At 44.6% G+C, this 13282-nt stretch overlaps 1 protein-coding gene across 3 annotated transcripts in view; it reads right to left on the reverse strand.

Moving 5' to 3' along the window:
* Positions 1-13282, reverse strand: part of OGFOD3 (2-oxoglutarate and iron dependent oxygenase domain containing 3) — a 44554-nt gene that overhangs the window by 31148 nt on the left and 124 nt on the right. Inside the window, exons 2-5 of one of the 3 annotated variants that reach the window (XM_080397821.1) lie at positions 13074-13210; positions 12518-12735; positions 4982-5053; positions 510-598 (exon numbers count right to left, since the gene is read on the reverse strand). In XM_080397821.1, coding sequence (XP_080253947.1) covers positions 510-598; positions 4982-5053; positions 12518-12735; positions 13074-13210 — 516 coding nt within the window. Of the gene's footprint in view, positions 1-509; positions 599-3991; positions 4035-4977; positions 5054-12517; positions 12736-13073; positions 13267-13282 lie in introns of those variants that run through there. The other 2 variants (XM_080397822.1, XM_080397823.1) reach the window with 2 other exon arrangements.

Genomic DNA, 13282 nt, shown 5'->3' on the forward strand with positions numbered 1-13282 from the left:
ACACGTTTCTTCTCACTTTTCAAGCTCCAGATGATTAGAGTTGGGAAGATCCAAAATAACCAAATGAATCAATAAAAGACACCCCCAAGAACTGTAGGTATTCGTAGCTGAAAAAACAATAGCTACAAGAAAAGCCAGATGAAGACTGAAAAGGGAATCTGAAAAAGAAAGAATATTCTTCAGGGTTGTTTCAGACAGGGGAAATGAACTGAATGCCAGATGTAGACAGGGACTTGATTAAGCATGAGCATGGAGCTATTTATTTAACAGCTACCTTGGAAAGAAACTGAAATACATTTCTTTTGGCCTCTGCCATTTCAGAGCATTAAATATTTTCAGCATCATTTCCTACACTGAGAAGAATACCCTGGTGGAAGCCTGTAACAACACCGTTACTTCAAGTTCAGCTATCTGATGAAGGGTCAGCCTGCAATTCAGGCCAGTGTTCCCAGGCTGAAAGCTCTACAAAATTTATCTAAAGATGGCAGGAACACTGCAAACACACGTACCCACACGCCTATTTCCGAGAAACTGTTCAACAGAGCTTCCCCAATATCCTGGTTTACAGAACTTCCATACAAAGGAAACTGAACCGCCTCTAAAAAAGAAAAACGCACAAGATATGTTCTTTTGGACCTTCGGTGTTGTTAGTCCCATACTCTCCACGCTCTCACTGCTAAAAGGATTCAAACAGAACATGCAAGTAACCACCACATCTCAGCATACGGCAAAAAAGATCAATCTCCCCACCTTGCAAAGCACGACAGGCCCTGCCTTTGATCCTCACGGAAAGGGACTGCCAACCACGGAACACATACGCACTTGCACAGCAGCTCCTCCACCCCTTAAAAGCTTTAAGCGATGCTTTTAAAGAAAAGAGCAGACACACTGCCCACAAGAAAAAAATTGCAAGAACTTGCTTCTACTTGTCTCCAGAGGAGCTGGCAGCGCTCAGACCCTTCCCCCTCCTGCTGTGGGAAGGCTCACACCCTCCGGCTGAGGAGAGCGACGAGCAACGGAGATTCTACATGGCCACCAACCCCTGGGCAGCATCAAAGCTGCCGTCCCTGCAGGCAGCCTCAGAGGCACCCAAACCACCACCACCCTTAAATATTCCCTGCTTGAACCTTGAGATTAGGCAAACAAAGGTTATGTTCTTAGGGTAACGCCTCTCACAGGTTAGGCCGATTAATCACGAGACACAAGTGTAACCAATCTAGCATATACATCATTCTGATTGCTGGAGGTACAGGTTATTACCGGGGAAATTAAATGCAATATTTGGCTACGGAGTCCAGTACAAGTCCACACTGGATACAGATTAGACACAGCCAGGTCCTCTCCAGCTTCACGGAGTCACGGCTCGATAACCGTACCAACACTCGGCCGTAGGGAAAGTGAGAGACACTGCCAAGTCTGTCTTTCGCTCCTCACAAGGATGTGTTTCCTAAGTGCTATCAGGAGGCTAATTAGGAAGCCAAAAAGCTACACGGCTGTAGCAGAGGTATGAAATAGGACAGGCGTTACGCAGAGACTTAAAACTTCTCCCTGGAAAACAGAGCCGCCAGCATTTTGAGGACTTCAGAGTTGGGTTGGGAGGGCTGAAAGCAGAGTAAGGAGGGGTACAGCCCGCAGAACCCCTGTTCCAGGCACGGCTCAGTGGGCCCACGGCAGAAACCCTTGTCAGGCATCACAGCTACGCGGGTTGTTTGCTTTTCCCAGTGATTAAAAAATTTAATTTTCCCCTCAAAAGGGAGGTCTAGGTGACTTCCACTTTTTTTGCAATGCAGGAAACAGACCGCAGCTGACTGGCTGTACCCAGGGATTTCTTTTCTGGGGCTTCTAAATAAATGCCAATATAGCCGATAATAAATGAGTTGTTTCATTTACACTAGAGAGATGTTATGACAACAGCACCTACAAAGACGTGAAGGAATGAGTCATGACCAAAGAAGTAACGCAAAAAGGTAGTGAGTAAGAAAACATTAGCTAGGGAAGAAATTGTCATTATCTTTATAAAATGAAGAAAAAAAACCTCAGCTGAGGCAAACAGCAAGAGAACTAATGCAGTTCATATTCTGTGAGTAAGGAACAGAGTATAAAACTATTTTACAGAGACGCACAAGGAAAAGCGGCATACTGGTGAAGAGGCTCCTGTTTGGATTCTGTTGAAACTTTGACGAGAATATAAACTGGCCTCCTCTAGCCTCACTCCGTGTGTGTACGTAAATAAAAATAAATCTAGGGAAAATTACAAAGGAAGATAAGACAGAAAGCTCAGCACAACAGCTAGGGCATGGTTCCTGGGAGATTTCAATAATTCAGATGTTTGCCAGGACTTTCTCAACAGAGAAGGATGGAAACGGAAACAAGTTTTGTGCTATCCTTCGGTACTCCAAGGAAGCAGAAAGGCAGCAAACAAAGGGAGGAGAGAATTGACAAAAGTCACAAACTACAAGTTTAGGTCTTCAATAAATTATATCCAGACACGTAAATACAAATCCACTTGTGTGGATTCAAAATATGAGAAATATGACAGAAAAAAGAAAAAAACCATCAGACATGTTGCTTAAAAAGGGGTTAACAGGAAATCTGAGAGGATGAAAACGCAGTCTGCATCCCAGTAGAAATCTGAAGAAGTTTTATTTGGAATAGTGGAGAGATCAAAGCAGCTAAAGAAAGAATTAACCAGAAACAAGGAGTTACTTAAGGATTTTTTCTGAGAAGGCTTAGACCAGAGCCCACACCTCTCAATGGAGATCTGATTTATTAACAGACTTATTTTATTGCAGCAATAGAATCTTCTCCCTGCCACCATTTCCCCTCCCCTTTCAAAAACCTCACAATGATGCTTCCAAAATTATGTATGATTTGTATTTGTCTGACACTCTGGCTTGTTGTCCAAGTACAGCAGCTCAGGAGCCCGGGCCAGCTCTAAGCACTGGGCAGCAAGTTTGCCTCCCACAATGTCTCTTCCAAACTTTCTCTGCCTCAGTTTCTCCAGTGCCCTGACCCCAGCTGGGCATTAGCTTTCTGTGATCCAAATCCATGAAGCTGTCCATGTTAAACACTGCCCTTGTAATCCCTCTTTGAAGAAGTCTAATGAAAAATCACATGTAGGTCCCAAAAGAACAGGATAGGAAACCCGCTTAACTCCTGTCGTTGGTGCTGTCAAGTTGGAGGTCCCAAGGGGCCGAGTAATCTAAGCAAAGTGGCAAATCATGCAACCACAGAACTGAAAAAAAATCCAAAGGATCCTGACAGAACTGAACAGAGAATGTCAAATCTTTTAAACATATTGTTTCCAGTGGGCAGCACTGCTCACGTTTCTCAGGTTATATATTTTGCAGGTCTTTCTCAGCAATCACAAAGACAATAAAGTCTTCGTTTTTCATTGAAACCTTTCTCCTTTTCTGCCAATACATGTCCTAATTCAGCAAAGACCTACAGCGGTCGCATTTACAAATACTCATGACAGTTTCTGTTCATACACAGAAGTATCCTGACACAGACAGGGGGAAAGAAATTAAAATAAATGTGCTTGTTAAAGAGAAGTGGGTTTGTTTTGATTTTTAAAGAATATTATTCAAAGGTCTACTTAAGACATTACATGGCACTTTTTGTCACTACACAAAACCAATCTTTACATGATGCTGTGAACCACTGTAATTTAGTTTCAGAAGTCAGACTTGTGCGGTTCTGCTACACTAACTGTTTCCAGATGGAGACGGCAAAATCAGTTCAAGAGAGGCGCTAGAAATAACAGAACTGAATAAAAGGAAATGTCAACTGTATTGCAGAAGTCACAAATTACGCTGCTAGCAATTGTATTAATGGGAGATAAAAAAAAAAAAAACTTTCCAAACAATTTTTTTTCCTAGCCTGAATGGAAGGAAAAACTCTCCATCTCCTCTCCTCTAAGCTCCCAAAATGCATTTATAATCTTGCCTTGGCAGTAAGAGAATGTAAAAAGTAACAGGACACTGCTCACCCCTCCATCAGATCCTCCCAAGGACAGTCCCCTCTCTGCTATTCTGCAGGCAAAACAATAACCTCAGATGAGAACTGAAGTCCAATTACTTTGTCCTTTAATGTCATTATTTACAACGTGTAATTCTTCAGTATTATTTGATGCATCAGATACAACCCAATTGAGTTAATAGAAGATGCCATCTATTTGAAACTGAATCTTGCAGCCTGTCATGAAACTAAAGTATCTATGTTGCAGAACTTCTGTGCTTGTAGCCCCCTTCCATAAATCCCCAAAACACTGTATTTCAAATACATTCTGGCCAAGTAAGATTAAACATTAAAAAAGCCCAGATCTTGATGCTTAGGGGCAGTACAAATAACTCTGTACAATGCAGAAGCGCTGTGCCAAAATCAGGAGCCCAACAGAATCTGGCATCACCAAGTGGCCAGCCTGACTAGTGAACTGAGCACTTAGAGGAGCTGTGTATCGCTTTGAGCATGACACTGATATTCCTGACTTACGTGATGATTAACTGCAAAACACACTCAAAGAGGCTGATAACTTATTTTAACTGCATAATTTGACAGTGTCCCCTACTGTTTGATTAAATCTCACCACTTAGTGTTCATAGAGGTCTACAGGGTCAGCACTAGCTCATAACTACCCAGAAAGAGAATCCACTGAAAGGTGGCTTATGTTGTTTTGTTCTGGTTTTAAAGGCCAAATGGAACAGAAGGACAAGTGAAAAATCCTTTAAAACTTACTTAATTCATTTACCTTTTCCCTCTGCAATGCTCGTGCCCCACAGAGATAGGCAGACTCTGTATGAAAGAGAACTGCCTCCACTACTGCGAAGATGGAAAACAGCTTTTAAAAAAGTTTAGTGTTTTAACCAGTTTAACCCATCCTCCTTCAGCTAAGGAGCTTTGTGCTACACCTTAAACACTGGCACACTGTCATTAAAGCAAGTGCTTGTAAAGGTTAAGCATTAAAAGAAAAATTACCTACGGATCCTTTCAGCTTCTTCCCTTGTGATTACTGCATCAGTCACACCTCTTCCACACTTTCTAGGAGTGCAACCTGGAACACAGATGAAGGAAAAAAAGATGATAAGAGATCATCTTTCAAACAAGGTTCAGAACAAGTCTCTCCTACTCCCCTTTGAAGTTCACAGCATTCAGAAGGGATACTGGCAATCTCAGAACATTTTAGATCACTTAAAACTACAAGACAATTACATCTCCATTCTGATGCGTTTTGCACTGCAATCAGAGAGAAGACAAGCCAGCCAGTGTCACTGTTGCTTCTGGACAGATTCAAGTCCCCAGGACTCATCTAAACTACATCACTTTCCCTGCCATGGCTGGTTGGTGTAATTCAGGGGAATTACACCAGCTAAGCTGACAAATTATGCCCTGCCACATCCACAATGCAATTCAACAGAACCGAGATGATTCAAAAGGAATAAATCTCAACACCCAGAGTAGCACAGCTGCTGGAGATGTGGCTGTCATGCATGACCTAGAGCTTCCAGGGCTTAGGTTAAGCAAAATGCCCAGCAATACTGTGCCTTTAAAAGCGAACTACTTTTCCTGATGATATGAAAATAATTCTTAGAAATTAAAATTGACTTACTGATGTTCATTTGCACATCTACCACTTCAAACCAGAGAAGATGGCCTTTGTTTAGTAAGGCTGTACCAGACACATCTGTATCTCAGTGCACATGCAGCAAGAGAGAGATTCAGTGATTTCTGCCCTTCTTCCCAAATGCAGTAGTGAAAACAAAAGCTTCTGTTTATATGACAGTCTCTGAAAGGATGATGATCTTAGATGATTTCATCTTACACATCCTATTCTAGCCTTTGGGCAGGCAGGGCAAGAACTAGAAAAGCTCAGTAGTGCCACATGGATCCTTCCATCTCAGGCTGACAGTTCCAAATCAGCCAAGATTTCTTGCAGCTAAACCCCCTTAACACCACGTGCCAATACACAAAGTGTTTTTATTACTGTGCAAGGAAGTCTTCAACTCAGACAGAGGTCCAGTACACACCACTCAGGTACAATACAAAACACAAGAAGAGTTCTGTCCCGAACCCAAATAGCCTCAACAGGATAAACAAACTTGATTGTCCTAGAGAGAGAAGAAAAAAAAAAAAAAAAAAAAAAAAAAAAAAAAAAAAAAAAAAAAAGAGAGAGAGATGCAGAAGACAAGACACACTTGGATGCAGACTGCAGTGGACGGAACACCAGAGCACCACCGTGCCAATAACAGAAAAGAGAGAATGCCACTCAGACAGGCGTGAAATCACTACCTGACAAAAGAAACTGAAAAAAATGGTTAGAACGCAGGGTTCCTGAATAGGTGTAGGATCTTTATGTAGTAACAATATATGCTACTTCATGTATTAACACAAAGAACTGAATTTAACCTACATTTCAGTATTCAACCTAATTAATGCGGTTTATTAACAAGAGATTTCTGTAGTCAAGCACTAAGAACCACCGTATTTGTTCACTGGAAAAACAATGGTAATATAAAAGAGCAGTGAATTTGATCGTTCCAACTGCACTGCCAGGAGAACAAAAGCAGCATCTTTCAGATTTGCTCAGCCCTCTCCTCCTGCAAACAGGCGAGTCAAGAGGAAACAAATAACATTCTGTATGGGGCATCTATACAAGTGCACTTTGAAGAGCAGCTTTTTATATGAGACTTTGCACAAAAGCATCTTGAAGCACACAGTTTGGACATGTATGATTAAAAAGCCTCTTAAAATTCATTGCTAAGAAATTAACATTAAATTGTAAAAATGGTAAAAAGCCTGCTTTAAGACTTCCAGGTAAAGAATATGTGAAATTTCTTACGAAATTAGAAGTCTGGTCCACAACAGCCTTCAGGCAAGAAGAAGTAAGATCAGTTCTGAGCCACCAGAGACATTGGGATGCCACACTTGGAACTTTACTGAGGAAGACCCATATATAGATGTAAAGCCACAGAAAACTTGGGATGAGTGTATTTTCTGACACCTGCCAATACACTTACTGTTGCCGAACTGAGCTTCTCTTCAAGGATTATTTGCTCATCAGAACACAAGGGGCAGGGGAACTCATGGAAAGAAATCAATCAATTCACTCATGCAAGTCAAAAGCATCAGTCGGCTCTGATCAAAAGCAACTAATGGTAACAATGACCACAAACTGACAGAAAGAGAAATCTTGCCACAGCACGGGTGCTTTGTAGGAATTTCCACTCAATCTTACCAGACATACCCTGGCTATGCCTCGGGTGCACAGCAGAGCCCTCCAGTTACACCCGTGTTTCAAGAAGGGAGAAGCAATAAAAAGATGTGTGGGGGAATAGGCTGAGTACTGACAGCAACACAGCAAATTCCACACAGTTCCCTTGCTTGGGAAAAGAGAAGTCCCTTAGTTGACATGTTTAAATTGAAGTCAAAAGGCACCCACACCAAGCGGACTGTTTAAACACAGATCAAGGTCAGGAAACCAACTGGATTACAACCCAGATAATTCATCATGTTTTCCGACTACCCTGCAATAATTCACTGAAGTCAGCTCAAGATTCAGATTCCTGGAAGCACACCAAATTATTTGACGATGACTTAAGAAACTAGCAGTCTAAAATAATGCTAGAGATTACACTCATAAGCATCCATTTATCAATGCCAGCACACAACCCAGCACTGTGACATGAACAAACCACAACCGCTGCTCCCTCAACTCACTTTTCGCCTCTCAACCCTGTGAGCTAAAGAAACAAGTAGAATCAAAACATACCATTCATCAGAAACCGTAGCGCCTTGATATTAAAAAAAGCACCAAAAACATTAGAAATTCTGGCAGCAAGCCAAAGGTGCTTTGCATATTAAGGAACAACACTCTGCAATACAGTACCAGCCCCCAAAAGGTACAGAATTCAAACCCACTAGGGCTTTACAGGCAGAAAGTTGTTCAAAGTTACAAATTCAGGGGAGGAGGGAGAAAGAGGGAGCTTCTGTGCCATGTCTCAGGCACGTTGCAAATATCCCCTCTGCAACCAGAAAGGCTAGGCACAGTTTTTGTGGAAACTCTTGCATTTTTCAATCTCAATTCCAGGAACAAACAATCGACAAGTCAAAACACCACAGATCTTGCAATAAAAATGCAAGCACTGGAAACGCTGTAGTCCTTTGGAGCATATGACCTAGCAGCTCTGAAAAGCAACAAGTAGCAGCCAGGAAACACTGCAAACTATTTGTCTGCCCTAACAAAAAAGCACACATTTTATGTTACTGTGCCTTAAAGGCTCCATCATACATTCAGCAGTGGCAGATTAAAATCAATTATTTCCTCTTGAATGCCAGGCTGAAGAGCATCTCAGAAGCCAGTTGACAGGGATGAGATATCTCTGACTCCAGGCTAGCAAATACTCACCCAAAGAGTGAGACAGATGGCTGAGGAAGTTACAGCTTCCAGCACCCAATTTTAAACTCAAATGCGTGTAAAAAGAAACAGCCAAAGAGGAACCAGTCTGGGTTCCCAGGACTTAAAAAACCTTTCTGATTTCAGAAGACATTTGTGCTCTATTTCCAGCTGCAAACAACAGCACAGACCTTTTACAGTTTTGGAAAGGCTGGTGATGGAGAGTCCAGATTTGGCAAAACTACAGGGTTACCTAGGACAACTGTTACATGTCTAGGGCCTCTGACAAAGAGCTGGCTAAGGCAGTACTGGGAGCAGGAGGTGTTCTGAAGGCAACAGCAGAAGCTCTTCCAAACTGAGAAGAAAAGAAAAAGGTAGCCCAGCATAAAGTCAGTCAGGTACCGTCAATAAGGCACAAACACTGGATGAACACTAAGGAAAAAAACAGAATAGTCTGTTTGAGAACAATTTTAGCATTATGAAATGTGTCATCTTTGTCTGAGAGAGCATGGTACACGGAAGCACTGAAGTGTTAAAAGCATACTTGGAGAATCTGCACAAAAGAAATTCAGTTTAGTATTACAAAGTACCCAGTAGCTTCTACAAATTTGTGCAGAGCAGTCACAAAATCACTCACGTATCTAATAAGGCACTCTGCTTTGGATCTTAAGAGTTGTATTTTATTTTTTTTCCCAAAGTAAGGGAGAAGCATACCCAAACATGCAAAACCGCAAGTATTCCCTATGGTCCCTGCTCCTGTTCAGTACACAGAAAACAGACTGTTAACACAGGGGTCCAAATGTCTGAACTGCAGCTCTGTCTTCTACCTAAAGTGGTACTTGGCCAAGAACCATATGCTGTCAAGACGAGGACAATTCACGTGAGAAGAAAGCCCCATCACAGCGCTCCTTTAATGCAATCCATCTCAAAGCAGGACTAGAGGAAACAAAGATTTATTGGATGACGTCTCCATAACTGCACCAGCAGTCCAGGTGCTAGACCTTTTCCTCCGCTGCTCACAGACTTCTTTCCTCATCCACTGATCTAGTCTCTGGAAAAGCATCTCAAAGCTGTCTCCTGGGCAGTGATGGCGGATGCTTTGCACACTGTCACAGTAAGTCAACACACCTAAGAGACTAGCCAGGAGTTCCATCAGACGCACTAGAAGCCACAGTAGCTTTAAGTAATTAACCATGTCTCAAGACAGCAGAAATAGCCAAGACCTGGCCACAGGGTTCAGAACACAGATGAGACCGTGCTTACAGAACACCCTATCTCCTGCAAAAATAATAAGTTAGATGCTTGGCCTCTGGAAAAGAATAATAATTTTATTTCTGTATGAAGCATGTTTACTGGCAGGTAGTGCTACGGAAATAAACCCACTGCTTTGTCACACCAGCTACTGTATCACTTGAAGCAAACCAGAAGCTCAGTTGCACCAGTTCGGTTTGAAGCAGGGCCATGTGCATAAATAAAAAGCTCATCTCAGCTGCAGAAACTTTACAGCAGAGTATCAGACACCAAGAGATGATAGGAATGTGCCTCCTTCTGACACAGAGCCAGCAGCTGCGGATGTCAAGCCAGAGAACGGAAAGCTATTGAGTGACAGAAAGCTATTTCCAAGGTGACTAAAGCTTCAGAGCTGAATCTAGTTTGGCAGAAAACCATAACCTGCATTTACTGCCTCACTAAGCTCTCAGTAGCAGGCGGTGGAGCAAGGAGCTCAGCTCTGCCGGGCCAGCAAGACTCAGCAGCTCACCGCCACCCTCTCGTGGGCTCCGAACAGGAGACAAGAGTTAAGTGGCGGAGTTCATTACCACAGCACGGCTTCAATTAACCACTTCACAAAAGAAATGTTTGCACGTCCCCAACACCACTGATCTTTCTGAAAGCATAGTACAGGGGAACACGTGTAAGAACATCTGCTAAAACCCAAAATTAATCACATAAGAAGCAGCAGCAAGCAAACATCTAATTATAAAGCCGGAATACAACCACACAAGTGTGCTCCACTTTGTTCCTCCTGGGCTGATGCCAACCGCGTCAATCATTCCCATACAAAGCCAGGAGAGGTCACGCTTCACCCCGCAGTCAGCATTTGCACAGCTTGCTCCCCATGACACCACAAGAATAGAGAACCCATTCATTCCTTTTCCTGGGCAGAGATATCCTTGAAGTTCTTGCTTTCCTTATGATGAAAGGATAACTGATGCAGTTGCCAAGACCACAAGTCCTCAGCTCAGAAAATTCCTCTTGCAAACTAGGGAAGCGACAAATAAGGTTTTGTTGGTTTGGGGGGTTTCTTTTGATAAGCAAAATCCATAGTAGCAGAACACAGACAGTTTTAGCCTTAGTGCAGTCATAACTGCCAAATCTGTGGCAACACCGGCTGCAGTTTTCTCTGGCCTTGGCACTACGCTAATCAAGCCAAAAGCAATTTCTCCCTATAGTAACTATGAAAAGTTAAAACTGAACATGTGTTTTCACAAGCTCAGCCAGAAAAGGCCCCCTCCTGAGGAAGTGTTCTTGCTGGTAGCTTCCTGATAGTTTTCTTGGCCACAATAAAATTTGGGCTGAACCCTTCAAAAAAGATGCTACCGTAGCCTTTCCTCAGTGCTGCTATCTGACCACATAGAAACTTCTGCTTTGTTACAAGCCTTTTGACCAACAGCACTGGCCACCTGAAGAGGACAGGGGATACCGCCACATCTCCGGGGCACCACATCCAGGCTGCGGTTTGATGAACACTTTCTACAAGAATTGCCACTGGAAGAAAGTTAGAAATCGGAGAATCATAGAACAGCCCAAGCTGGAAGGGACCTCAAAAGATCACCTGGTCCAGTCTTTTGTGGTAAAGGGAGCCAAGATGAGAATATCTAGCACCGTGTCCAATCACATCTTGAAAACCTCCAGTCATAGGGAGTCTGCTGCTGGAGGCGGTTCCAATGATTGAATGTTCCCTCTGTAAAAAAAAAAATCTTTTTTATATCAAGACAAAACCTTGCCTGCTGCAACTTGTACCCATTGCCCCTTGTCTTCTCCACGTGGCTCCCTGTGGAAGGGGAGCTTCCATTCTCTTTGCAGCTGCCCTTTAAATACCGGGATACTGTGACATGGTCCCCCCTGAGCCTTCTCTTCTCCAGGGAAAAGAGACCCACCTCCTCTAGTCTTCCCTCATAGGGCAGGTTCTCCAGCCCGTTGATCGTCTGTTCTTCCTCAGGTCCAAGCAGCTTCTTTCTGTCTCCACACTGCCGCCAGCTTTGCATCAGCAAGTGTTTTGTCAGCCACATAATCAACCAGGTAAGACAACTGATTCGGCGAAAAGCTAACTCAAAAAGAGTATTTTTTTTTAAGACGCAATAGCTCATCGGTCAACACACAGCTAGACATACAGGTAGGCTAACAAAAAGCAAGAGTAGAGCTACGTTCTGGCAGCAGTAACAGCTCAAAATATACCTCAAGATACACTTTGCAAAACTGAAAGAGATCAGCATAGTTCATCCATGAAAACTGTGTTAGACGCTCACTGCTCTTCATGAAGATGATAATCTTTCACTTCTCTCAAAGATCCAACATCAACACTCCAAAGAAATAAATACGAGGGGAAACACATACCAATTTGACTGAAAACAGGCTCAGAAAGATGTAAGACAAAGTGCTTTGCAGGCAGCATCAAAAGCTGCCGACACACATACACCCCTCAAAAGAAGCGTAGCTGAAGCTGGCATTTGTGCCATTACCACATGCTAGCGGCACAGACAATATGCTAAATCAGTCCCGTTCCATGCCCTGTATGGTATTCACTAGCAGAAAACTCACCCGCAAGCCTATCACTGGAATCGCAGAGTATGGAAAGACACTAGAAACAGATTCAGCAAAAGGTTTATTCCACGCAGCCTAAGCAAAGCAGTTTCAGAGGAGAACTATATAGGAATGACAGAAGAACCTCTGGGAAGCCACAGCTTCTGGGCTGGCCCAAGACTAAACAATACACAGGATAACCAAGCGTTTGCTGGAAACACAGGAGTGCTGCAGCACACGTGGTTTAACAAACTTAGACAGCAGTCAGCCTGTTACGGTCCTCGAGACCACCTCATCCCACTTCAGCCAATCCTACCCAAATACCTTCAAATCTTTTGTGGCTGTCGTAGTCCTCCGAGCAGGGGATCTCGATGAACTTGCCCTGCAGGTTCTCGCTGTGAGGAGCCAGCACCTCCGTGACCCCATCCTCGGCGCTCAGGCAGCTCCAGCTCAGCAGGCCACCGAGGGCAGCCAAGCAGAGGAGGCACGCTGCCTTCAGCCACCGCCACCACGGCTCCGGCTGGCCCCGGCTCTTCTTAGCACTATGGAGGGAGCACAGGGACAGTCCCACGGAGCGAACCGCGCTCGCCAGCCGGCCAGGAGCCGAAACCGGGCAGGCCGGTGAAGGGGCAGTGCCCCGGCTGGCCCCTTGCTTTGAGCACACACAACACATTTACAGACACAGGCAGCGCTTTTCCCTCCCTCACGCCCGCAGGTTACAGGCCGCCCCCACCCCCGCCCAGCAGCTCCCACAGGGGCCGCAGCCCGCTCCCCTCGGCCGCCGGGCCTGAGCACCGCCATCCCCGGAGACAGGGCCGCCTCTACCGGCGGAAGGGGCCAGCCGCTACCCACGGCCGCTAGCTCCGGGCCCGGCCGGTACCTGCCGTGGCGGCGGCCCCCGCGGTCCGGCGCCGCCGCCGTCCCGCTGCCGCTCTCGGGGCCGCGCGGGGCTGACCGCCGCTGCGGAGCCATGGCGCCTGCCGCCGCTGAGCGATGCGCTCGGCGCGCCTCTCCCGCCTGCCAGGGGAAAGCAATCGGCCGCCGAGCAGAAACGCGGCAGACAAGCAGACAGGAGAAATCCATTACAGA

This window comes from Falco punctatus (genome assembly GCF_963210335.1).
Source record: "Falco punctatus genome assembly, chromosome: 1".
Lineage (NCBI taxonomy): Eukaryota > Metazoa > Chordata > Aves > Falconiformes > Falconidae > Falco > Falco punctatus.